General features: G+C 47.4%; 1 protein-coding gene across 1 annotated transcript in view; it reads left to right on the forward strand.

Annotated features, from left to right (window-relative positions):
* The window catches only part of TMEM132C (transmembrane protein 132C), a 291,179-nt gene that overhangs the window by 217,263 nt on the left and 48,375 nt on the right, over positions 1-25,541 (forward strand). The window contains exon 4 of the mRNA XM_065889544.1: positions 4,045-4,228. Coding sequence (XP_065745616.1) covers positions 4,045-4,228 — 184 coding nt within the window. The remainder of the gene's footprint in view (positions 1-4,044; positions 4,229-25,541) is intronic.

Consider the following 25,541-nt stretch of genomic DNA (forward strand, 5'->3'; position numbering starts at 1 on the left):
AGAGCACCCAGAGATCATCAGGGCATTCCTGTGGATGGTGGGGTCAATGGGACTATCTAATAAAGCCTTTCCCAGAGGAGACGTATGTGTCCTTTGCCTTCATGAAATACACACGAAATAAAATGAGTCAAACGAAGCCTTGGCCAAATTCTTCTGTTCTCTTGGAGCTGCTTCCCTGTTATAAGGCTGATTTCTTCATTTTGTTAGTCTCATTTCTTTCTGCAGGCGGTAAGCTGTCATCAGTGTCTGACTTGGGAGCCGAAATCCCTTACACTCCACGGTGGGGAGGTAATAAAGCCCTTTTGTCTTCTTAAGATACACCGAGACCTCATTTTCTTACAAGATGGAGTGCAACACCTAAGAGGTGTGATAAATTGGGTTTTCAGAGTCCAAGCTTTATTGTGACTATTGGGGGAATTTATTTGCTTTTGGGTAAGAGCTTTTTTAAAGCCAATTTTGAACACTTCTTTTGAGAGTTACTGCTATAAATCTACACTATTGATTTGGCAAGTAGTGGTTCTTGGGCTCTCTCTGGAGTCACTCAAGTGTTTAAATTCCTCTATTTATTACTCCGAAGATATCACAAGCCCCATATAGGCTGGCATGGAGGGTTCTTGGTCCCTTCAAGGCAAAGGCTTAACAAAGATTTCAGTTGGCTCAGAGAGAGTAGAAAAGCACTGGCCACAGACAGAATTGCAGACAGGTTTCTTCTTTTCTTGGTCCCCGTCTGCTAGCAGAACGTATCATACCATGGTATTGTGTCTGACAGGAACAGCTACCAAGTAAATGCACTATATACAAATCTGAACAGATCCCACTTCATGATGAACAGCAGGGAACTGGCATCTATACTCTGGCTTGTTCTCCGGGAGCTCCTGGACCAGCCCTAAAGGGGCACGTTTAAAAGGTGGCTTTTGACCAAATCTGAAGTCACAGAGGATGAACATAGTGTCAAGTCCTGCTAAGAACAGGAAGAGCTCACATTTATTAACCTTTGGTCGTGCCAGGTTCTGTTCTAAGCGCCCGAGACATATGTGATCGTTTATTTAATCCTCGTATCAACTCCATGAAATGGGAAGGAGTTGAGTTCCCACTTGGCAACTAGGGAAAAAAAGGGCAGAGCTGCCCAAAGTAACCCAGCCGGTAACGGGTGATGCCAGGACGTGAGCTCAGGAGGTCTGCTTGCAAGGTGACAGCAAATGAGTCATGACACTGGCTGTGTTCCCTTGAAAGAGTCACGGGTCCTCTTCTTGCTTCTACCCACTAACCTCCCTCCTGCCCTTTACCACTTCCTTTCTTTTTCATTCTTTAATGAAATACTTCTTGGATGCCCAGTATTCCCAACATGTAACACTGGATCTGCTTTTGCTGCAGCAGGAGGGAGATGGAGGAAAGGGCTGTATCAAGGACCAGTTCCAGCCCCAAAGCCAGCACTGTCACACCCCCCGGGTACACTAGGGGTCCCATGGACCACAGTTTGGAAACCACCACACCGCATTGTCTTTAGGGCAGGAGTCTTCCACCTTAAAGAAGGGTGTAGGTCGAAGGCACATTGTAAAACCTCTAGCATTATTCTCCGTGTAGGCATCCTTCAGGGGCCACGACGGGATCTTTGGATAACTGGATTTTTGCCACGTGCAGTACTAAGGAAAGGGAATTCTTTGTTGAAGAGGGTCAGGTAAGCCACAGCTACATCTCCAGCGAGCACAGCCAAGTAGCCAGCTCTGCTGCAGATAAGGAGGCGTTAGTCCTGAGAGGGCAAGATTAAACCCCCTGAAATGAGGGAAGTCATTAGCCGAGCGCAGGGAGAGGCTGGCCAGAGCATGCAGGAGGGATGTCCGGAAGTTGAGTTAAGCAGACCCCGATCCCTCCAGGCCTTAGTTGCTGGGCCAAGAAGGCTTAGTTTGGAAACACTCCAGATTCCAGACACGTCTCCCTCATTTTCCAAGGCAAATAATTCACTCTTGATCTTGCACAGCCCATGGCTTGAGGTTCCAGACGCTGAAATCGTTTTCCCTCCCAGAGGGACATGCAGCAGCTCATAAATCGCTCTCCTCCGGGCTCCACGTCCAGCCCGGAGTACCGGAAGGAAGATTCATGAGTGCCGGTGCTTTGGCTGGTGCAGCGACCTTGCTGTTACGTCCCGCCCCAGCCCTCTGAACGGGCCTGAGGGTACCAGAGTGGGAAATTAGCGTTCTGGTTACTGGGCGAGACCTGAAGATTGAGTGGGTGCATCTATAACTGATCATCCCTGCAGCAAAGGGAAGAGTTTCTCCGTGACTCTTCACAGCGGTACCGGCACATGCTTGGGATGCAGGGTTAACATCTCTGGTGTTTCTTTCTTGATGTGCTGTGGAAAATCCCCCTCAATTCGCCTGACATCGGGTGGCCTTCCCAGAAGCTGCCAGCCGAGAGAGTGCTAACTGTTGACCCACCACTTACTTAATATTTAGCCTACAGGCAAAGGGCATTGGGGGCCCCTCAGCCTGGCCTCAAATCCTCCCTGGCCCACCTTACAAACCCAGCTGTATGCCTGGGATGCCCTTCCTTGTCGCCTCCACCAATATTGATTCTTTTGATTCAGTAGTTCCAGAAAGCTTCTCCCATTTTCCCTTCTCTGACCTCCTAAAAACAAGGGCTGGCCAACTTTTTCAGTAAAGGTCCAGTTAGTGAATACTTCAGGCTTTGCAGGTGTTACGTTACCTGACGTAATTATTCAACCATATTCTTGTATGTAACACGAAAACAGCCAGAGAAAAAACATAAACAAGCAGGCAGGGCTGTGTTCCAATGAGACTGTTTACATAAAACAGGTAGCAGGCTGCATTTGGCTGCCAGACCACAGTTTGCCCATCTCTGTTCTAAGGAAACTTGCTTGGTGTCTTGTAATTTCATACCTGACCCCCAACTAAATTAGAGGAGAATGCCGTCGAGAGCACAGGGCTGGGAATTGGGAGAGGCTACATTCAGCTTGCTTCTGCCACTAACTAGCTGTATGGTTGAGAACAAGCCGTTTTCCCTTCCTGGGCTTTCGTTTTGTCATCCGAAAAATGAGATGTTTGGACTGTCGGTCATTCCCCAAGCATCAGAATTGCTGGGGCAAGCTTGCTAAAAAATACATATATCTGGGCCCACTTCAAATACAAGGTAGTGGTCACATTTCTTAGTTGCAGACATCAGAGTCCCTTTAGCTAACTAGCCCTCCTAAAGAGAAGAGTTTTCCTTAAGGGATACTGGACAATTCCAGGAATCTCTAGGAGAGCTGTTGAATTGAATGTGTTTATTACACAGCCAGGGACAGGGCAGACAGGGAAGAAATTCAGACAAGAAAAATGACCAACTCTGCAGTGGACCTTTGCACAGGAAACATCACTTGGCATGATAATACAGGGGCCTGGATGACAGAACCACCACAGCTGCCCCGGAAGAACCAGGACCACGATGCTTGTCAGAAAAATCCTAATTTCCTTCCCCACTGCCGCTTCATAACCCACTTCTACGTCTGAGTACCAGCCGAGTGGCTCTGACAAGTGGAAACTTGGCTTTAGGCCTGCAGGTAGCTTCAAGGGAGTCTAGAAAGGTCATTTCATGCTTCTCAGCTTCTGTAGGAGGATAAGCTAGGAAGGAGTTGAAAGACGTTGATTTAGCTGCCTACCGTATCTACCACACAAACGACACTGAACTTCAAGGGGGTCCATTGAGTTCCAAGGTCATCCAGGTCCATGGTGCCAGGGTGAGGCAGATTGGATTAGCTCACTGTCTGAAGAGCTAGTCAGAATCAATCCAAGAGACCCGTCAACACATACACTGATGCTCAATGTTGAAGATTCTTCGGCCACATTCTTAACGTGTGGGCGCTATTCCATCCCACCCGCCCAGGTCCCTAAATTGTAGCTGGTGCCAAGTCCCAGGTGCTGTGCCTGAAAGGCATTTCCTTTGTCCTTACATTCTAGTTATAATTGTGAGGAGAACGGAGCAAAGGGATTGAATGTCCTTCCACCGAACCAAGTCAGCTTAAAGCTGTTTTCCTCTGCTCTCTTCCAGAAGCAGCAGTTTATTCAGCGAGGTTGTACAGATGAACTTCGAAATCACCAGCTTCAGCAACCTGTCGGGGAGTCAGCCCATCACCTGGCAGGTGGAATACCCGCGGAGGGGGACCACGGACATCGCCGTGTCTGAGATCTTCATCAGCCAGAAAGACCTGGTTGGCATCGTGCCCTTGGCCATGGTAAGACCGGCGTGATCATGGATGCGCGTGTGATCGTGTGTTCAGCTGTCTGATTGTACCCTGGCGTCCCTCGTCTCTTTCCCAGGATGTTTGCCGCAGTTGTTTCACGGGACGTTTGCATTCACAATTTCCCCTCTTCCCGGTCTTTGGAAGTTGCTGTCGTCGTTAATCCAGCCTGTCTCAACCTCAGCTATTTTCATAGCAGCTTCATGACGTTTGCCAAATTTATAGTATTTACTTACTTTCTCTTCTTGAAGTCTACTCCAGTTCTTTTTACTTCTGTTCCTTTCTTATACGGAAGCTTTAGGTCACTGTGTCTATTAAGATGGGTATGGTATGTTGCCGCTACAAACAACCCCCAAATCTTAGGTGCCTAATGCCATCTAGGTTGTTCTTGCTTATGCCACGTCGCTTAGATGGTAGGGGGCTCTGTTCCAGGCAGTCCCTCAGGGATCTAGACTGATGCATACGTCATCATCTTGGAGCTAGAACGTCAGAAACATGTGGCCTTCTTGGTGGCAAAGACAGAGGAGCGGTCAGAGTGGCCCGCAAGCTCTTCTAAGCAATGGCGTGCAAATTACATAGGATACTTGCACACACATCCTTGGGAAGAAGGAGTCCTGTGGCCCCGTCAGATTTCAAGAGGGATGGGAAACATGGGTGCAGAGGAAGAGTTGGGTGACTACCCCAGTCTCTGCCTCACTACACAGTAAGTCAACATGTGATTGACACAAGTAGAACACGACACGAATAGAGTATACTCACACCCGCGTTACCAACTTCTAGCTAGACCCCGTGCAGCTGGAACTGAGAAGAGAAGAGGATGATGAGGGGCTAGACTGTAACTCGATCCTGCGGTCACTCACCCACGTCTGCCAAGCCCTGGGACTATATTCTCCAGGACCGTGCCTGTGCACAAGTGTTAAGTCCCATTATGGAGATACATAGAGGATGGCGTTTCAGAGGCACTGGAAGAGCGTTCTGAAGTATAGCTCCAGTGGTCCTTGTCAGAATTTGCCTTCACAGACATGGAGCCTGACATGGATATTCTAAAACTAATTTCTGTTCAGCTTTGGAATAAGCAGGCTTCATTGACACCAGGTTAAGAAATACATCAATTAGAAGTCTTTGAGTTCCATGGGACAGAAAACCCGACTCAAACTGGCTTAAGCATGATGAGAAGTAACCAGCTCACATATAACTTAAAAAGTCTAGAAGAGTGTTTCTCAAATGTTAATGTTCATATAGGTCACCTGACGATTCTTCTCAGATGAAGGTTCTCATTTAGGAGGTCTGTGTTGGGTATTTTTTAAGGCTCCTAAGTTATGCCGATGCCTCTAGACAGAGACAGCAGAGCACAGGTTGAGTACCAAGGATGCAGGTGTGCAAATGACGTCATCACGGAAGGTGGCTTCTCTCCCCCTCTCAGCTCTGTGCTCCTCTTGGCTAGAGTCACTGTACAGGAGGCTCTGTCCCCAAGGTGGCCCCTGGCAGTGCCATGCTGACATAGTCACAGCATCACATCCAGCAGGAAAAGAGTGAAAGACCATTGCCGATCACCCAAGAAAACTCCTAGGACTGGCTCTGATTGGAATTGATTGGCTTGGCTTGGGTCACGCGTCTAACCTGGGAAGCCAATCACGGAAGCCGAAAGGACTTGATGCTCTGAATGGCCAGGCCTGGGGAGCACCTCCCCCTGGAGCGTGTCTGGGATCTGATGGAGGGCTGGTAGGCGTGGTGCATGATGGGAAAATCTGATTCCAGTGAAAGAGGGGCAATGGATGCTAGTCAAACACAGCAACAATGTCCACCGCAGGAGGTATTAGGATTTGCTAATACTCTGAGGTTAGAGAATGACTTCTCTTGACTTTCCATGTCCTAGGAAAGGCCTCAACAATCTACAGCCTATGGGCCAGATTCAATCTGCTGCCTCTTTTGGTACACCATGCAAGCTAGGAATGGTTTTTGCATTTTCAAATAGCTACATTTTGAACGGTGAAAGAAGTCGCTTCTTAATATGCTCCGTTTTGCCCCTTGGCTCACAAACCCTGAAATAATTTCTGTCTGGCCCTTTAGAGAGAAAGTTTGCAGACCTATGTCACAGGACCTCGACACCAGTTCTAGGGTATAGGTGCCTAGTTCCCACGCTACCTATTTCAAAAAGATAAGTCCTGCAGATACTGTGAAAAGTAAAGTCGTTATAAGTATATGAGATACGATTTTGGCCACGCTCTTTTTTTTTGGCCGTGCCGCGTGGCATGTGGGATCTTGTGGGATCGTAGTTCCCCGATCAGAGATCAAACCCATGCCCCCTGCTATGTGGAAACCCTGAGTCTTAACCGTTGGGCCACCAGGGAAGCCCCTGGCCATGCTTTTCAAGGGACTACAAGAAAGCCTTCTTTGAAGCAAGGGTATCATTATTTTTGTGTTTATTATGTTTTTGTAATACCTTTAAGGTAAAGTGAAATGACGACTTATGTCACACCCAGAATCCTTTTGTGTGCAAATAACTGTAAATGAATTCAAACTGGCCTCATCTGGAAGGTCACAGAGTGGCTGACTGCACGGAACAGAACGAGGACTTCCGACAGCCGGATTTAAGAGCTCGTGTGATGTCATCCTTTTGCTTCCCCTCGAATGTACAGTTTGACATCAACTCTGCAAAGTGATGTGGACAGTTAGGAGCTATACTGGCGAGTAGACAACAAAAGAGGCAATTTGGAGGGATTTCTCTTCTCTTATTTTCTGTATTTTCAAAGGTTTTTTTTTTTTTTTTTTTTCTGGGATGAGCTTTAGTACCTTGAGAAGCGGCCAAAACAGAAACTTTTATTGAAAGGAAGCAGCGAATAAAATGGCAGCTTGACTAGAAGATGAGAACTTTTTTAAAAAACCGAACAATAGGCACATCTTTATGTTACCTGTCAGCAGCCAGTGGGGCAACGGGTCAGTCTTTGAAAACAGTTAATTGCCCCAATCGTTGATCATTCTAAAGAAAAGGAAACTGCCCAAAGGTAACACAGAGGATTCCCAAATAGGAAATGGGCCTTGTTGGGGAAGTTCTCACCTTAGAATCAGGCCTTCTCAAACCCCTTCCTAAATCCAGGAAGAAAGCCATGACGCCACCCATGTGATTCTCGGTGGCCTTCTGTCTCACCCAGCAGTACCTTCCAACTCCCAGTGAGTAGATGAGACGGAGGGAGCAGAGGACGGTGCCCTCAACTCTCCAGCAGAGTGACCCTTCCAGGCAGGAGCCCCCTGGATCACACTGCCCGCCCCCAGCACCATCCTGGGTGGAGAACTCGGCCTCACAAAGCCATCATTTACCCACCCCGCCGTCAGACTGAACTCAGCGACAGGACCCTTTCCTTGCATGGGGGCAGGAAAGCTTCAGGGTCCAGCTCCTTGGCCTTCGAGCATCTCCCACCCCGCTAGTCCTCAGCCCCTGCCCTCAAAGTGCCCACATCAGCTGGGGTGGAAGAGAGGGAGAGGTCTGGCTGTGGGTTCCAGGACCGAAGGCTGGTCCAGGGCAGCCTGGGGCCAGCACAGACTAGGAGACGAAGCAGCAGCTTTAGTGCTTGAGGCTTCAGTTCTTCTTTGACATAAGAGAAGAGTATTCACGTCACTAGTTGAGACCCCACGAGAGTGTCACTTGAGACCTCCATGTGACAGTTCCTGCAGGTTGGCAGCAAGGCTGCGGGGATGCTGGTCTCTTTTCAAGAATAAAGACGTGCAGAATCCACTCAGCCTCACCCTGAGCTCTTACGAGGTGCAGGCACTGTGGGTGAACATTGCGTTCCACCGGAGGAGTCAGCAGTAAACTAACAGGGCTTCCCCTCAGGGGCAGGGGGATGTGGGAGGCAGACGGACAGCAAATAGGAAGCCATTCCTTACGCTAAGACCAGGTCATGATAAGGTGCTGCCGTGAAGACAAATAACGCGGGATAAGGGGACGGCGTGTAACCGGTTCCCAGCTCTGTTCATGTCCCAGAGTTTCTCCCCGCAGTTTATTTAAAAATAAAACGGTAGGGGAGTTTCCTGGCAGTCCATTGGTTAGGACTCCGCGATCTCACTGCCGAGGGCCCAGGTTCGATCCCGCAAGACGCGTGCCACGCGGCGAAGCCGAAAGAAAAAAATTAAAATGAGGTCCAACATCCAACGACTGGCGTCCTTACAAGGAGAGCTCAATTTGGATATCTGGAGGAGACCACAGGGAGGAAGGCCGTTTGGGGACGGCCGCAGAGCTTGGAGAGGTGCACGTACGAGCCAAGGAAAGCAAAACTTGCCAGTAACCTACAGAATCTAGAACAGAGGCAAGGACGGTTCTCCCCTAGCACCTTCAGAGGGAGCCCGGCCCTAGGGACACCTTGATTTTGGACTTACGGTCTGCAGAATCACAAGAGAATGAATTGCTGTTGTTTGAAGCCACCCAGTTTGTGGTACTTCGTTACGGCAGTTCTGGAACACTGGGGCATCCCTATGCCTCCCCCTCTTGCTGCATCCCTGTCCCACCCCCGGCCCCATCTTGCCGCCCGTTTGCCAGGGGCATGGTCCTCTCTGCGTACAGCTCCTGTCCTGTCAAAGAGGCTGTTTTCCATGGTCCTCCTCCCTCTGGGTACCCGTAACTGGGCTGCTTGCCTCAGGCTCCCAGCTGAGATGGGCATCTGGGTATTGCACCATCCCTGGCTGTTTCCTTTGATCCTGCCCACAGCTCTCTCATCACACACTCTCCAGTTCAACTCCTTTGAGTGGACCTTCTGTTTCCAGCCAGGATGCTGAGGGATACCGAGGGGTACGTGCTTCCGACTCTCCTTCCCAGAGGACACATCACAACTGTCCTCAGTCTGTGAGGGGAGAGGTTAAGGGATCTCACTGGGCTATCTGAACCCCGTGGCCGGATATTTCTACCCAGCAGTATCCCGTGGTTACTTCTCTGCATCTTTTGTTGTTGCTAAATCCAGAGAACCAGACTGGGGAACGGAACGTGCATCGCAGGCCCGTGGCATTGCAGAGATGCCCTTGGACCCCCTGTCAATCTACAAGTGATGGATGACTTAACTTGGCTTTGAAGTCCGTGGGGAAGCGTGTTGGCAATATCCTGTGTTAGAGAAAGGCAAATACAGGCATTTCAGAGAACCGAGGGACATCTCCTTTGACAGGGGTGGAATAGTATTATTTTTAAAGGGACAACGAAAAGATAATGTTTTCTGATTTTCCCAAAGCACCCTGATCTCCACGCTCCTTCTCCAACTTGAAGATTTTACGTTTGTAATTCTCCAGGAGTATTTCAAGGATGGCTTTGATGCTCTCGGCAATTGAAAAATGTTTAACTCTATGGGCAGAATAAGTGTTTTCCTTGCCACAGCTGGAGATTTACTTTGGAATTCAATGTTAAAATGTCCCTCTCGCCAACTAACCAGCCCAGATTTGTGTCTAAAAAGCTGATCTATGACACATCAGAAGCTGCTTTGACTTGGTGGCAGTGGTTTCGAGGTTGCTGATTTGTTATCCAATGGCTCAGGTCTTTCCCAAGTTTCTACTTTCCATTATTTTACTTAACATTGCATAGAAAGTAAAAACTGCTCTGATTTTAAAGATTATATTACTTCACTGGGGATGAGAGATGGAGATGGAGAAAAAAAGTGATTCTAACGTAGGAAAATTAGCTGGAGGGACTCACAGGCTAAGCGCTGTCTTCTTCCTCACCCTGAATGTCAGTCGGAGCCCACGTACTATAAGAGGGGACCCCAGGAGAGAAAACCGCATGCACCGTGACACAATTAACTACCAGCCCTTAGCACACCAACGTCTCACTTTTTACAATGTCCAGACACCACTGAGTTTATCCTTTACTTAATATTTTCTCTCATAGAGAACAGTATAGGAATTGGGAGCCAACTATGTTGGCGTAAGTCCTAGCTCTTCCTCTGAATGGCTGTGTGACCTTGGACAAGTGGCTTGACCTCTCTGTGCCTCATCTGTAGAGTGGGAATAGAAATAATACCAGACTCGTAGGACTGTTTTGAGAACTAAATGTACTCAGAATTCCTTGCCTGGCACTGGTAAGCCTTCAGGAAATGCTAGCTCTTTTACCTTAAGTAGTTCCATGTTAAACTACTAATTATATTTAAAAGGAAATGCTACGTCAGTAGGTATAGTTCAGTAGGTATTGAATCAGTTGTTTATAAATCCCCTAAAGACATGATGTTAGTATAGAAATGTTCACCCATGTGTAGTCAGAATCACCTTGGAGGGGGAGGGGACACCCCAGGGGAACCTGTCCGCGGCCCGAGTGACCCCAAAACCCCACGTTCCCAGCGAGAATACGGTCACCCACCTCGTGACCCCAGCCTTCCCGCTGGAAGGTCAGAAAAACAGTTCTGGGAGAGAGTGGCAAGAGGATGGGAAGTGGCACAGGTGACCAGGACGTAAAAGTGCCACAGCACGCCTGAAGGGGCCTTTAGTCCCTTTGGGAATCACAGAGACCTCAGGCAGGTCTGTGAACTTGAACGGGAAAAATTCCACCTCCCCGTTCACTAACAACCTCTAACCAAAACTCGGCATTTCCGCCCATTATGAACAGAGATCCCCCAAAGGATTAGCAGCCACCACTGCACTCGTTTCACAGATTTCCATACATATTACTGGCGATCCAGACACCCTGAAATACCATTTCTACTTTTCACTAATTGGAAATTATGGTCACTTTACACCCAATCCTAGATCTTATTTTGAGGTGCACTAACGCAGAAGCGCATGCATTACTCCAGTTCACATATTCTTTATATTTTGATACCTGTATTTTAGCACAATTGGCTTCCTTTGCAAGCCTACGTATTTTATTTTATGCATTTAAAGACTTTATTCTTTTTTAAATTAATTTTTATTGGAGTGTAGTTGATTTACAACGTTGTGTTAGTTTCTGCTGTACAGCAACGTGAAACAGTTATATATATCCACTCTCTTTTAGATTCTTTTCCCATGTAGGCCATTACAGAGTATTGAGTAGAGTTCCCTGTGCCATACAGTAGGTCCTTATTAGTTATCTATTTTATATATAGCTGTGTGTATATGTCAATCCAAGTCTCCCAATTTATTCCTTCCCCCTTCTTCCCCCTTTGGTAACCGTAAGTTTGTTTTCTACATCTGTGAGTCTGTTTCTATTTCGTAAATAAGTTCATTTGTACCATATCTTTAGATTCCACATGTAAGTGATATCATATGGTATTTGTCTTTCTCTGTCTGACTTACTTCACTTAGTATGATCATCTCTAGGTCCATCCATGTTGCTGCAAACGACATTATTTCATTCTTTTTTACGGCTGAGTAGTATTCCATTGTATAAACGTACCACATCTCCTATATCCATTCATGTGTCGATGGACACTTAGGTTGCTTCCATGTCTTGGCTACCGTGAATACTGCTGCAGTGAACACTGGGGTGCGTGTATCTTTTTAATTATAAGGACTTTATTCTGAGAAGGATTCTTAGGCTTCACCAGACAGTGAGACATGCCCATGACACAAAAAAGACTAAGAGCTGCGGCCACAGAGAATTAAACCCTCACCCCACGCCCTCCGTCACCCCAGCCTGTGGGGAGAGGGCGATGCCACAGTGAACCTCTCCTTATTAAGCACCTACTGTGTGCCAGGTGCAGTTTGAGGTGTTGCCCAGCGCCTCCACACTCAGCATCCTTGTCCTTGCTGAGTCCTCCCCCTGCAAGTCTCCCCGCCACGCCTGGTTCCTGCAGACTCAGCCCATGAGGGTCCCCCTCCCCCCATAGCATCGACAGCTGTCTCCTGACACCCCATGCTGTTGTGCTACCATAGCTTAGTCTCCCCATATCTGAGGAAATTCCTCTTTTATCATTCCCCGACATTCTCTTTTTTACGTTTTTATTTATTTTTTAAATTAATTAATTTATCTTTGGCTATGTTGGGTCTTTGTTGCGGTGCACAGGCTTCTCATTGTGGTGGCTTCTCTTGTTGCAGAGCACGGGCTCTAGGTGCACGGGCTTCAGTAGGTGTGGCACAGGGGCTCAGTAGTTGTGGCTCGTGGACTCTAGATCACAGGCTCAGGAGTTGTGGCGTACAGGCTTAGTTGCTCCACGGCATGTGGGATCTTCTCGGACCAGGGCTCGAACCCATGTCCCCTGCATTGGCAGGTGGATTCTTAACCACTGTGCCACCAGGGAAGTCCCACGTTTTTATTTGCTTACATATTTATTGCCTGCTGCCACCAGCCCTCCCCAAATCTGGAAGGTTGGCTCCGTGACAGCTGGGATTTCATCTCTATTTCATTTCGGCCTAGCGTCCCTTACCGTCCATTCGTTCCATCTTCCATGAAATATTGTCTGCTGGCCGACTGTGCACCAGGCTGGGGAAACAGCAAAGAACAGGCCCTATCCCCGTGTGCAGCATCCCAGGCATTATCCTGCGATGTCCGCTTTGAAAGTCCGCTGTGCGTCTGGGGCCTTTGTTCCCTCCCGCTGCCTCTCACCTAACACGGCGGGTTCTGAGGTGCAGACGCATTCCCGCAGCACCGCCGTCTGCTGAGCCCCACCGCCCACCAGCCGAGAAGACAGACCTTCACATCCAGAGGATGCTGGATCCTGGTCAGTTCCATGGGAAGGAAGTCAAGAACGGCCTGGAAACTACTGGACAGGATAACAGTCAGCCTCTTAAAGACTCTAGGTGGCCGGCGAGATGCTACAGCAGGAATAACGCATTGTGGGCGCAGAATTCTACCCCCCTGCCGGTTCCCCTAACGCCTGCCACACGCTCTGATGTGGCACCTACCCATCCGTGTTGTGTTTGTCACAAACAGGTCTCAGAGGCTGCGGCATCTCCCTGCCTTATAGCCACAGGCTCATCCGGGCCACCATCATCTCCCTGCTGCTATCCTGACCCCTGACAGCTCATTCCTCATGTTGAGAACCTGACCAGGTCTCTCTCCTCCAGAATGGCACTCCTCTGATAACTCCCCTTGCAAAAGAAGGAAAGAGGGAGAGAGAGAGAAAGAGGAAGAAAGGAAGGAGGGAGGAAGGAAGAAAGAAAGAATGAAGTACAGTGGGACTCACCAGGGCCTAGGCAGCCCTGAATGTCTGGCCCACAGCTGCTCTCTGACCTCGTGATCTTCCTCACCTCCGCTTCCACTGCATTCCAGCCCCAGGGCCTTTGCACTTGCTGCTTCCTGTGTCTGGAGCCTCTCCTCCAGATCCCGTACTACATTTTCCCCATGTTATACAGATCCCTGCTGAAATCTTCTCAGACTGATCTCAGTGACCTCATCTTCTCACAGCCCAGTCACTCTCTCTGCCCCAACTGCCTTGATTTTCTTTCATAGCAGGACAGAAAGTCGCCTGTTTTATTTGTGTGTTCATTGTCTGAATTTCCCCACTGGCATGTCAGCTCCAGGAGGGAAGGGACCGCTCTATCAATAGCATCTAGAACAACGCCTCGCACACAGTAGGTGCTTAATAAGGAACTGTGGATTGAATGAATGAATAAATGACCCACCGTATCTGTCCTCGAACTGAGGGACTCCTGTCTCTTGCATCATTTGATCACCAGCCCCTGGCACTGCTCCTGCCCAGAAGGACATTGCTCCAAAATCCTTGTTACCAGAATTTCTCCAGCTGAAAGGAAGATGTATGATTCTTACTGTTTTCTGTGTGGTTAGCAGTGCCAAGGCTAACATTCAATCATTGTCAGCCTTTCTTCTGCCGCCCCATAATTATGTCGGCATTTGAAACCGGTTAGCGCATTCATCTAGGAATGAATTAACAATTCATTCTCAGTAATTGTCCCACAGGAGGAAAAAGGAAATATTTTGGAGGAAAAAACAGAAGTTGTGTCTGTGTGGACGTAATGAATTCTCTGGAGCCATTTCAATCCCTTTTACAAATAGACTTTGTATTTAGACCTGTTTTACAGCATCATCCACTCATTCTTTTTCAGATGAGAAGAGAGTTCAAGGGCTACGCAGGGTCTTTTGTCCAGCTTTTGTTCATAAACCGTAAGACTTTAAAAGCAAGTCGTGGACTGAGAAAGGAGTACAGATTGCACTGTTTAGGCGATTCTCAAACTTCTGAACGGTCAACGTCACCTGGGGGCTTGTTAAAACCCCAGTGACTGGGGGCTGCGTTGCCAGCCCCGCCAGCCCCACCCCAGTGATTCTGGCTCTGTAGATGGCGGGTGGCGCCCAAGGATTTGAATCTCTGGCCATTTCCTGGTGACAGTGATACTGCTGGTTCAGGGACCCCTCTCCCGGATCAAAGGCTCCCCCCTCCCTGCTCGGTTTTCCCTTTGCAACATCCACCTCTACCCAAAGATGTCCTGTGTGATGTTTTTTGACTCTCAGTGACCCATCTCCCCTCTGGCCAGGCATGTTCGTGTGGGCACGTTCTTGGACTTGTTCGTGGCTGTGTCTTCAACTTCCAGAATGGTACTCAGCACCTAGAGATGTTCAACAAGTATCCCCGCTGAATTAATGAGTTCTAATAATGTATATACCTTCTGCACATTCCTGAACATTATTAATTTCAGTTATAGTCTAAGAAGGAGGAAAGAGACATATTTAGAAACTTAGAAGGCAGTGTTATCCAGTGGAACTTTCTGTAGCAAGGTTCCATATCTGCACTGTCCCATACGGGTACCACCAGCTACATGGGGTCATTGAGCACTTCAGATTGGCTAGAGCCACAGAGGAATTCAACTTTTAACTTTACCTAAATGTAATTCATTGTAATGTAAACAGCCACATGTGGCCAGTAGCCCCTTTATTAGGTGGAGCGGTGATACAGAGGGATGGTAATGAAGGTGACCGAGTGGGAAATGTAGGTCCAGATTCTGCCCCAGCCCTGCTGTGAGTCCAAGCCTGTCCATCATTCCTCATCTGTTCAGCCCTCACTGTAGTTTCTATGGGACTGTCCAGTAATTGGGCTGCATTTATTTTTCATATTGTATGCGATCTGGTATGTTAAACGTAAAAAGAAAAAGCATGATGGAAGATCTTTGAATTCCTTGTGTTTTATCAACACAGTTTTGGAGCAGGTGTCAAGAAACGAGCTCAACTGGCTTAATCCAAAAGGAGGATTAATCACCGTTGTCCAAGGGCTTCAGGCACTGCTGGCTGCAGGCACTCAAACAACTTTTCCATCCATTTGTCTTTTTTTCTAAGCTCTGCTTTTCCGTCTGCAGACTTCCTTTTCAGGCAGGGTTTCCCAAAGGTAGCTGCAGGCTTCCATCCAAGTAATTTAGCATTCCTAGGAGAAAGTCTGCCTTTTCCCCAAAAGTTCCAACAGAAGTCTCAGACCTCACCCTGAGTCTGGCTTATCTGGGCATCCCATTTTTGAGGCAACCGCACTGATTACGATTGGCCTAGCATGGTGTGTGTACCCCAGAATGAGGCCAGGTCCAAAAAGAACCACAAAGAGTTTCCAAAACTTGAGTTTCCCAAACTTCCAATTTTAATTTCTAATACAATAAATATCAATCAGCACAACCTATATAGGCAAAAGCTCTTTAGGGCCCTCAATAATTTTTAAGACTGTAAAGGGATCCCAAGACCAAAATGTTTGAGGACCTCTGACTTCGTGAGGAAGGCTGGGAGAGATGGCTACTAGTAATAAAAAGAGATGTTTAGGGAGAGTCGATCCCAGATTTAGTCTTCCTGACCAAACAGTTCTTTACAAATGTGTAAGTTAACTATGAACGCGGATTTTTATTCATTATTTACCTTTCCAACTAAAATCCTCTTCACGTGACCTCTCCAGAAAAATCCGGGATTAATAATTAATATTCTCAAGGCAATGGGAAAACAGCAAAGGGCAGATGTCAATTTACCTGTAGCAGTGGCTTCGTGTACAGAACGCCCTATTGGTTCATTCACTGAGCAAACACTTATTGGATGTGCACAATATACCAGGCTAAAGTTCTAGATTTTGAGTTTAAGGACTGAACCAAATAATCAAGGGTCCTGCTTACATGCTACATGAGTCAACATGCCCTTCATTAATGAAATCGAAAAGTAAAGAGGCTGCATTTAGAAACCACTGTTCTCTGTTTTAGGAGAGATGGCTGTGAAAATACGTATGTGCTTCCTCTTTGTAATCCATGATGTCCTAAGGGAAGGTCCAAACCACTGGCTCAAGCAGAGTCTTCATGCAGATTGGAAAGAGGCGCCCTTGCATAAGACACTTGACTTGCCTCTGTTTTGCAGAACACCTCCAGAAGCAAGCCCTTGTGCAGTGCGAAGCCTGTGCAACTGTACTTGGCAGCCCTGCTGCCTGAACTTATCTGCAAACCAAGTAAAACCCACTTTCCTTAGTTACAGGGAAAGAGATGCTATCTGTTGTTCATTCTTTTGGCAGTTTTCCTTTCACCCTCATTCTAGGCTTTAGCACCGAACTAAGGACTTTGATTTCTGCCTTGCCTGTGCCAGAGTCTAAAGTGACTTTCATTTGTGGCTTAAGGTTCTTGGTGCCCCTTTTACTTCCTTTCCTTCCAAAGGGGCCTTGAAAAGGGGGGATTTATAAGAAAACTAGTATGTGAGCAGTATATAATTCCTTTTCCAATGACTACTGTCTGGTAGTCATAGCCACTGAAACTGTCCTCACTCTTGTTGATAAATGCTGGGTCGGGTGGGTGTACATATCACCCACAAAAAGGGAGAAATGATCTAGTTACTCAGAGCAAGAATTTTACATCACTCACTGCCATCAGACCTAAAATTCACTTACGAATGTGCGTATTATCTCAGATACCTGCTTGCATAATATTAAGAGGTTCTAAATAACAAATTTTCTAAGATACTGCATTGTGTCCCGTAATGGAAGAAAAAAAAAACAGTTTTCCAAATGCTTACAGAATCCCTGCCGTGCTCAAGTGCAGAAATCACTGAAGCCCAAGTCCCTGCATACTAAAAGCTCTTGAAAGTAAAAATGAAAGGAATTGTTAATGGAATTTCATTTTCAAGAACCTTAGGTGGGTGCAGATTTGAATGAGAATTAATCTTGGTATTTTACTTTATAAATTAATATAAGAACGGCTGGATGAAATGAGATTTTTTTCTTTGTCTCCATCCGGATGTTGTCACGGAGTTTAAAAAGGTCAAAATCAGCACATTCATTTATTTTATTGAAAGTGTTCCCTTTGCCTTCCAAACACGCATCTGGGAGCAGTCCAGTTTTCCGTAGGAGGGGCCACCTGCTACCAGGTTACATATGAACCCCCGAAACTGATCTCCATTAACTAAAAGCGGCCTGCAGTGAAGTTATAATCCCTCAGGGCTGCGGCAGAAATTTCTAAGAGCTCTTGGTAATTTGTGATTCTGTTTCCGAATCTAAAGAGAACTTCTGAGCAGCCATGGCTGACCGAGTGGACGTCATTTACATGGTGCGCACTCCCGCCATGCCACCTCCTTGCCTCAAATCCTGGCCTGAGTGGGAGCTGCCCCTTGCCCACATATTGTGGGAAGGCTCCAAGCTTAGGACAAAAGTACTACGTGTTGCACGCTGTACATTTAAGGACCCCAGAAGGTGGGTCCAGCCACCTCCTGAAGCCCCCCTCCCTGAACCCCCTTATCTCAGCTCCATTATTCCCCTCGCCCAGGGTGGGTGATCATTCTTCTTCCCTCTAACCAATCCAGAATCTAAGAGACTGGCTAAGAGGCTGTAGCTATAGTCTAAGGCATTTTTTTTTTACCATAACCTTTTCCAAATTACACTTGCTAACTCATTTTTTAAGGTGTCACCCCCGTACCCCCCTTCCTACCATACAATCCTGCTTCTGGGAGACCCAGCAAACAAAATAAAGCCTCTCTGGATACAAACATCCCAGTTGGCTCCCACATTTGGGGCAGGTGGAAATTCCTGGAACAGGACTGCCAAATGCACTGTGAATGTTGGCCTTTCCGCGACCTGATTTCCCGGCAGGCTTCCGTGTCGAGGTAGGGACTCTGGAACTTTCAGAATCAGCAAACAAAAATGTCACCTATAATTTGGGGGCTGACACCATGGGAAATGTGAGAGCGCCCTCTTTATCTGCAAAATCTCCAGAAGCTTCTAGTTTCATGCAGGAGGCCTGATTTGGGTTGTTTTATCCTGAGTTCTGCAAAGAACTGGACTGGATGCGTTTCTTGGTTCTGTGAGTGGCCAAAGGCTAGACAGTGAGTCGTAACCCCCTTCCCTGACATCTGCTCAGCACTCTACAGTTTGTAAAAGACTTTCCCATATTTGGTCTTGTTTTATGTTCATCAGTGTCATTCATGGAGAATCCTCCTTGGAGGCAGACATCACCAGTATCCCTCTGAAAGTGTGGTTGTGTCATCCTGGGGTGCCTAACCCAAGAGGCAGAGGCAAAAATTTCCAGAAGTTAGAGCTTCCCTGATGTGGTGAATCTGTGAAATCCAAGTTTGCTAAATCACATTGAGATTCATTTGCACGGTGATAGTAGTTAACATTTACTGAGCGCTGGCGCTGTGCTAAGTGCTTCACATCCGTTGTTTCATGCAATCCTTAGAGCAGCTGCTTCAGCAGTGTCTGGAGCCTGTATTGTCTTCAGTTCATGGGTGAGGGCACTGAGGCCTGTGGTGTAGCTAATATTCCTGCAGTTATGTGGCTTGGGAATGATGCAAAACGGGTTTGAACCCATAGCTGACTCCAGTGTCTCTCTTCTTGATTTTCACACTTCATACTGGAAAAGATCTGTGGTAGAAGCGTGCAGAGGAGGAGGTGAATGATGACGAAGCTGTTGATGATAGTGGTGGTGATGGTGATGACGATGATAGCGATGGTGAGCGTGATGGTGGTGATGATGAAGGTGATGGTGAGGCCGAGGGTGATGGTGATGATGGTGATGATGGTGATGATGGTGGTGATGATGGTGATGGTGGTGATGGTGATGATGGTGGTGATGATGGTGATGGTGATGGTGGTGATGATGGTGATGATGATGATAGCAATGGTGAGCGTGATGGTGGTGATGATGAAGGTGATGGTGAGGCCGAGGGTGATGATGATGATGGTGATGATGGTGATGATGGTGGTGATGATGGTGATGGTGGTGATGGTGATGATGGTGGTGATGATGGTGATGGTGATGGTGGTGATGGTGATGATGGTGGTGATGATGGTGATGATGATGATGATGGTGATGATGGTGATGGTGACGATGATGGTGATGATGATGGTGATGATGATGATGGTGGTGATGATGATGATGGTGGTGATGATGGTGATGGTGGTGGTGATGATATTGGTGATGAGAATGGTCTTGGTAATCATGGTGATATTGTCTTTGAGAACAGCCAAAAGTCAAATCTGATGAATGAGCAAGTTGGAGAAAGAGAATGGTGTCTTTGATTCAAAATGAGGTGTCAATGAATGGAAGAGATTTACTTCTTTCTTTTCTTGTGTCCATAACTTCGCTCTAAGAGTAGTTCCCAAGGGTGAGCAGCCACAATATCCCAGACGTGGGCACCTCACGGGAATAGACTGGCCTCCCAGTGTGGTGACCAACCGTCCCAGTTTGCCCAGAACTGAGAAGCTTCCCAGGATATGGGATTTTCAGTTTTAAAACTGAGACAGTCTGGGCAAACCAGGGTGAGTTGCTTACTCTTCTTCCCAGATTGATTTTGGGGTTACAAACAGTGGTGTGTGTGGTCCACTGTAGTTATTTTATGACCATCTTTTTGCTTCATAAGCAGAGACCCTAAACTGGAAGAAGTCCTGTGTCTGAATGCAGCCTGAAGATGAGTTTTGTTTGTTGCCCATGTATATCAATTGGGAGATTTCACACAAACAAATCCAGTATCTTGACTTCTCTTGAAAGCATCAGAAGATCAGGGAGTCTTCTGGCCCAAATTCTTATCAGGCAGTAACCAGTGGAATCCTTTGGACCAGCACGAACTAGGGTTCGTAATCGTTTCTACCAAATCTGTTTCACCCATTTGTTTTGCCTGCCCAAACTCTGTAGGCATCTCAGTTGAAACAATGCATGTAATTTGCACAGTGCTTGGCACTTCGGAAGCACTTGGCTATTTTAGTGTATGATTCCTGCTTAGGAATTATACCTGTCAACTCAAGAATACCACAATCCTTCAGCAATAAAAAGGAATGAAGTGTGATGCGTATTACAAAACAGATGAACCTTGAAAGCATCACGCTAAGTGAAAAATCCAGCCACAAAAGACTACACGTTATAAAACTTCATTTCTATGAAATGTCAGAATAGGTAAATCCATAGAGTGGGAAGGTAACTTTATGGCTGCCCCGACTGGGAGGGATCAGGGGTGGACAGCTTAGACATACAGTTTCTTTTTAGCGTGTTGAAAGGGTCTAAAACTGATGGTGGCAATGGCAGCGCCATTCTACGAATCTACTAGACATCATTGGCTTATCCACTTTCAGTGGGTGAATGGTAGGGCGTGTGAACTATATCCCAAAGAGCCGGGGGGTTTTTTACGTGCTACAGCCTCGCTCAGCTCCAAGTGCAATTACTGCACCCCTCTGAGGTCATAAGGCTGGAGGGATGAAGAGAGACACAGAAGGCTTGGGGGAAGCAGGGGGCTCGAACCAGTCCCTGGTGGGATCGCAGACTTTAGAGACCAACAGTCTGGGTTTGAGTCATGACACCCGGGACCGCCAGTCCGTCCTGGCACCAGGGTCCTCCCTTTTTCAGCCACTTTTCAGCACCAGTGCAGCCGGCGTGCTGGGTCCCCCTTCACACCACTAGTTCCAGCCTCAGGCCTTTGTCTGCACCATCGTCCCCTTGTGGGCGCATCTTCTGTCACTTTCCTCACTGATCCCCACCACAGTCTCCTTCGATAATAATAATAAACCAGTAATTACAGACATGTCCTCCCAAGTATCCCTGTGTGATGGGTGCTGGGCTGGATATGTCCAAGTCCTACCCCCTGGTAACGATGAATGTGACCTTAATCGAAAATGGGGTCTTTGCAGATGAGGTTAAGGTAAGGATCAAGCTGAGATCGTGGTGGATCAGGGTGACCCTAAATCCAGCCAGAGAGTCCTTATAAGAGATGGAAAAGGAGACACAGAGACACAGAAGGCGGCCATGTGAATTGGAGGCAAAGATGGAGGGATGCGGCCCCAAGCCAAGGAACGCCAGGGGCGTGGCCATCACCAGGAGCCGGAAGAGGCAGGAAGGATGCTTCTCTAGAGCCTTAGGAGGGAGCACGGCCCTGGCGACACCTTGATTTCAGACTCCCGGCCTCCAGAACCGTGAGAGAATACGTGTCTGTCGTTTAAAGCCACCAAGTTCATGATGCTCTGTAAGAGCAGCCACGGGAAGCTAAGGATGGTACTATTATTATCGCCTTTTTAAAGAGGAGGAAGCTGAGGCCCAGAAAGGTTAAGTAGTTTGCCAAGGACACACAGCTTATGGGTGGCAGGCCGTGCATTTGAATCAGGGGGTTTGTGCCGTTACCTTGTCCATCCCACCCCCTGGCACAGCTGGGCAGAGACCCAGGAAGGGTTTCAGCGAGCATTTGACAAACAGGGAGTAGCATTTGACCTTCGATTGTCTGTAGGTTCTCCATCCTTGTGACTGTAATTATCTCTCCCTGACCCTCAGAGAAACCTTCTTCCTTGAATTTGCCAGAAAAACCGCAAAGGCGACAAACTAGCTCTCGTTCCCTTAATCACTTGAAAGAAGGAGGCAAGATCTCTTTTCTTCCCAGGCTCTTATTTATCCAATATGTCAGGAACTCCGCGTGGGACACGGGATTCTTACGACCAGATTACTTACACTTCGCGAAATGAAATCTACAAAGCTGAGGGAAAGCAGAGGAACCTGGAACATTTCTCCCCTAATTTGCAAAAGGTCTGCCTTAATCGGAAGGATTAGCCCAGGGACGGTTCAGGGAGCCTCTTGGCTACTGCTGTCTGGTTGTACCCTTTTGATATGGACCTCACATTCTACTGGATTCTCCCAGACTCCTCAGCAGACACGCTCGTTAATGATTAAGGCGGAGGTGATGAAACCTCGGCTGAGGGACTCGGCTAACCCAGGGCAGAGAGAAACCACCCAGCCGACAGCTGCAGTGCACGTGCCCAGCCGACAGCATCCGAAGCCTGCATTTGGTGCCTTTATCTCATAATTCAGACACTGAATTTGCTGGTAGAGACAAAAGGCAGATTTTTTAAAATTCCAATTTTACAAGGAAACTTGAAATAGGGAATGTGAAATCCTTCTGATTTTATATATATGTGTATGTGTGTTTTTTTTTTTTTTTTTTTTTTTTTTTTTTTTTTTTTTTTTTTTTGCTGCGTGACTTGTGGGATCTTAGTTCCCGACCCGGGATCGAACCCAGACCCTCGGCAGTGAGAGCACGGAGTCCTAACCACTGGACCACCAGGGAGTTCCTTCATAAAACATATTATTGTTATGTTTGCTGCTTCTAACTACCCTTCTCATTTTCTTCAGTTTTTTTTTTTCGGTTGGTGATGGGCCCAAATGCCTCCTTGCCGTCTATCTGATTCCTTCCAAATCCTCTTCAACATACAGATTAAATTTGATGCTCGAGCAATGGTTCAGTGACTCTAAGCCAAGACTCACCATAGTTATTCATTTAATTCTGAAGTGTTAGGGGAATTTAAATGCTTGATGGAATTAGTCATTGGGAAATGCAAATTAAAGCACAGTTTACACTCACTAGGATGGCTAAAATCAAAAAGCCGGATAATACCAAGTGTCAGCATGGGTATGGGGAAACAAATCTGTCCCTATCGGTGGTGGGAATGTAAAACGGTAAACCATTGTTAGAAAACAGTTGAGCAGTTTAGTAATGCATTAAAGGTTCACTTGCCATACAACCCAGTGACGCTACTCTCAGGGGGTCGAGAAATGAAAACACCTGCTCACATGGAGACAGGTGTGCAAACATTGTGACACAACACATCGCCGAAAATCCAAATATCCCTCAACTTGAGAAAAGTAAACAAATTGAGGGATAGTCAGAGGACAGAACACTGTTTGCAGTAAAAAGAAAAAAAAAAAACTACCGGATGCATCCAGCAACTGAGATGAAAACAGCCAGGTACAAAAAAACTACACACTGTAGGAGTCCATTATGCGAATTTTTAGAAAAGACACAACTTTAGAGACAGAAGGCCAATCAGTGATTGCCTGGGGACCGATGTAGGAGCACAGCTTAATTGCAAATGGCCCGAGGGGAACTTAGGCTGATGGAAATGTTCTGAAACAGCATGGTGGTAACGGTTCCACAACTACATAAAGTCACTGAAATTCATCAGACTACAGATAAATTTTACAGTGTGTATACTTTACCTCAGGAGGGCCCTGGAGCAGCCATCAGGACTAAGGGAGTAGATTCCATTCTACCCGGATCAGGGATATGGGCTGTGGTTTGTGTTTGTTCAGAAAAATCAGCACCAAGTGAAAATTCTCCATTTGCTGCAGTGCTGTGTATTACCAATGTCTACCACTAGGGGGTACTATCATCCATTACTTCTGTGGTCAATGACCAGTCATCAATGCATAATTATGGCCGAGTAGGATTCATGGGGGATTTTGAACAGATTTGGGCAGGCGGTGTTGAAAAGGAAAATAAGTTCTCTGGGCCAGCAACTAGAGATGGCATTAATTGGGCACTGAGATGTAGGAACTTTCTGGCCTTCACTGATCTATACCTGAGGCAGCCCAGAAGTTCAGAGTGGACCACTGGTCCTGCCACTGGAGAAGGCCTGGGATACTAGGTGTGACTGTGTCCAAGCCACTGCCCACAGAGCTGAGGATTTCCCTCCCTCCCACCCCTTTGCCACCGCCAGTGAGGGCACAGACCCTAAACGCGCCAGCTGGATTCTCTGACCCTCAACTGGCCTGATATGAGGACACGAAACAACTGTTGGGGTTCATTCATTAGCATCCCCTTGACAAGACGTGGGGCAGCCTTGGTTGCCCAGATTCAACCATGGTAGCTGCCCCGTTCCCGGGCCTGACCACCTTCTGAAACCCAAGATCCTGCTGACAAACTCCCTGTTGGCTTGCGTTATCTAGAGTTCATTTCTGTGCTCACAACCCCAGATTCCCACTTGATAAAACCTGTCTGTACGATTTTGATGGGAAAAGCCAAGGAAGCCCACCTCTGCGATTCTCTCCCCTTAGAGCCCGGGGCTGTTGTCTCAAGAGTTCACCGTTGGGACCCTGTTCCTCTGAGTTAGAATTTCTTTCCCTCTCCCTGCGGTTCCCCCGAAACCCCAGTGCCCCTGGCAGGGGTCGTCCAGTTAGTTCGGTCCACCGTGCTTGAATGTGAGCGTGTTTACTGGAGGGCTTGCTTGTATTCAGGTGGCCGCCACGCCTGGCTTCTCTGGGGGATGCGTCAGCAGACGTCCTGCTAGCTCCTGCAACAGACAAGAGCTGGGGTTTCAGCGGTGCACAAAATTTGTCACACTCACGCAAAGCTTGGTGCAGGTCGACCTGTGCTCGATTCCATCCAGCGACTTAGGGATTTAGCTCCCCCCATCCTGCACCCAGCATTGCCCCACCAGGGAGAGAGAAAGCAGAGAGCCGGCCCACTGGCTTTTACCTGCCTCAGCCCAGAAAGGATATACATCAATTGCATTCACTCACGTTTAACTGGCTGCAAGCGGTCTGGACACCTGTTCTTCCCAGTGACTCAGGAAGGAGGGGAGGTCTGGGTACCGAAGCGCCCCTGAAATGTCTCTCATATAGGGTGTGTGTGGAAGGTGACAGAAAGGGTCCTAAGGATAAGAAGCGGCACAGGGACCACTGGCCACTTCTGTTCCCTTCATAATATTGCTGGGGTGGGTGGGCTGTGCCCCCACGACTAGCCTTTGAAACATCCTTGACTCACAGCAACATCATCTGTCTATACTTCCGTGAGGCAGAACTATTGAAAACAGAAAGCGACTACAACTTTGGAGAAATAAAGTACGTTTCTCATTTCTCAACTCCTTTCTTGGCTGGGTTGCAAAAAATGTGACATTTCTCCGGGAAGTTGATGCCTCGTATTCCCATGTGCCATCCCAGCCCGTGTAATAACTCAATTACAGCGCTAGACCTTCTGGAGACGCTAGCCTTCTTAAATTGAATTGTTTTCTTGTTTTAAATGAACATTTTGGAATAAAATCTCCATCTTGTATTAGAAGCAAACTGACAGATAAGTAAAGTTCGGGTCCTGCACCCCAGTTTGCACTGAGAATGGATTTCAGGTAAATGAGGTGGGAGTTGGGTTTCCCGGTAGTGACAGAACCGAAAGTTATTGGTCTGTTACTGCAAGCCTGCGGCGCTGTTAGCGGAGGTCCTCAGG

Source organism: Phocoena phocoena, chromosome 13 (genome assembly GCF_963924675.1).
Source record: "Phocoena phocoena chromosome 13, mPhoPho1.1, whole genome shotgun sequence".
Classification (NCBI taxonomy): domain Eukaryota; kingdom Metazoa; phylum Chordata; class Mammalia; order Artiodactyla; family Phocoenidae; genus Phocoena; species Phocoena phocoena.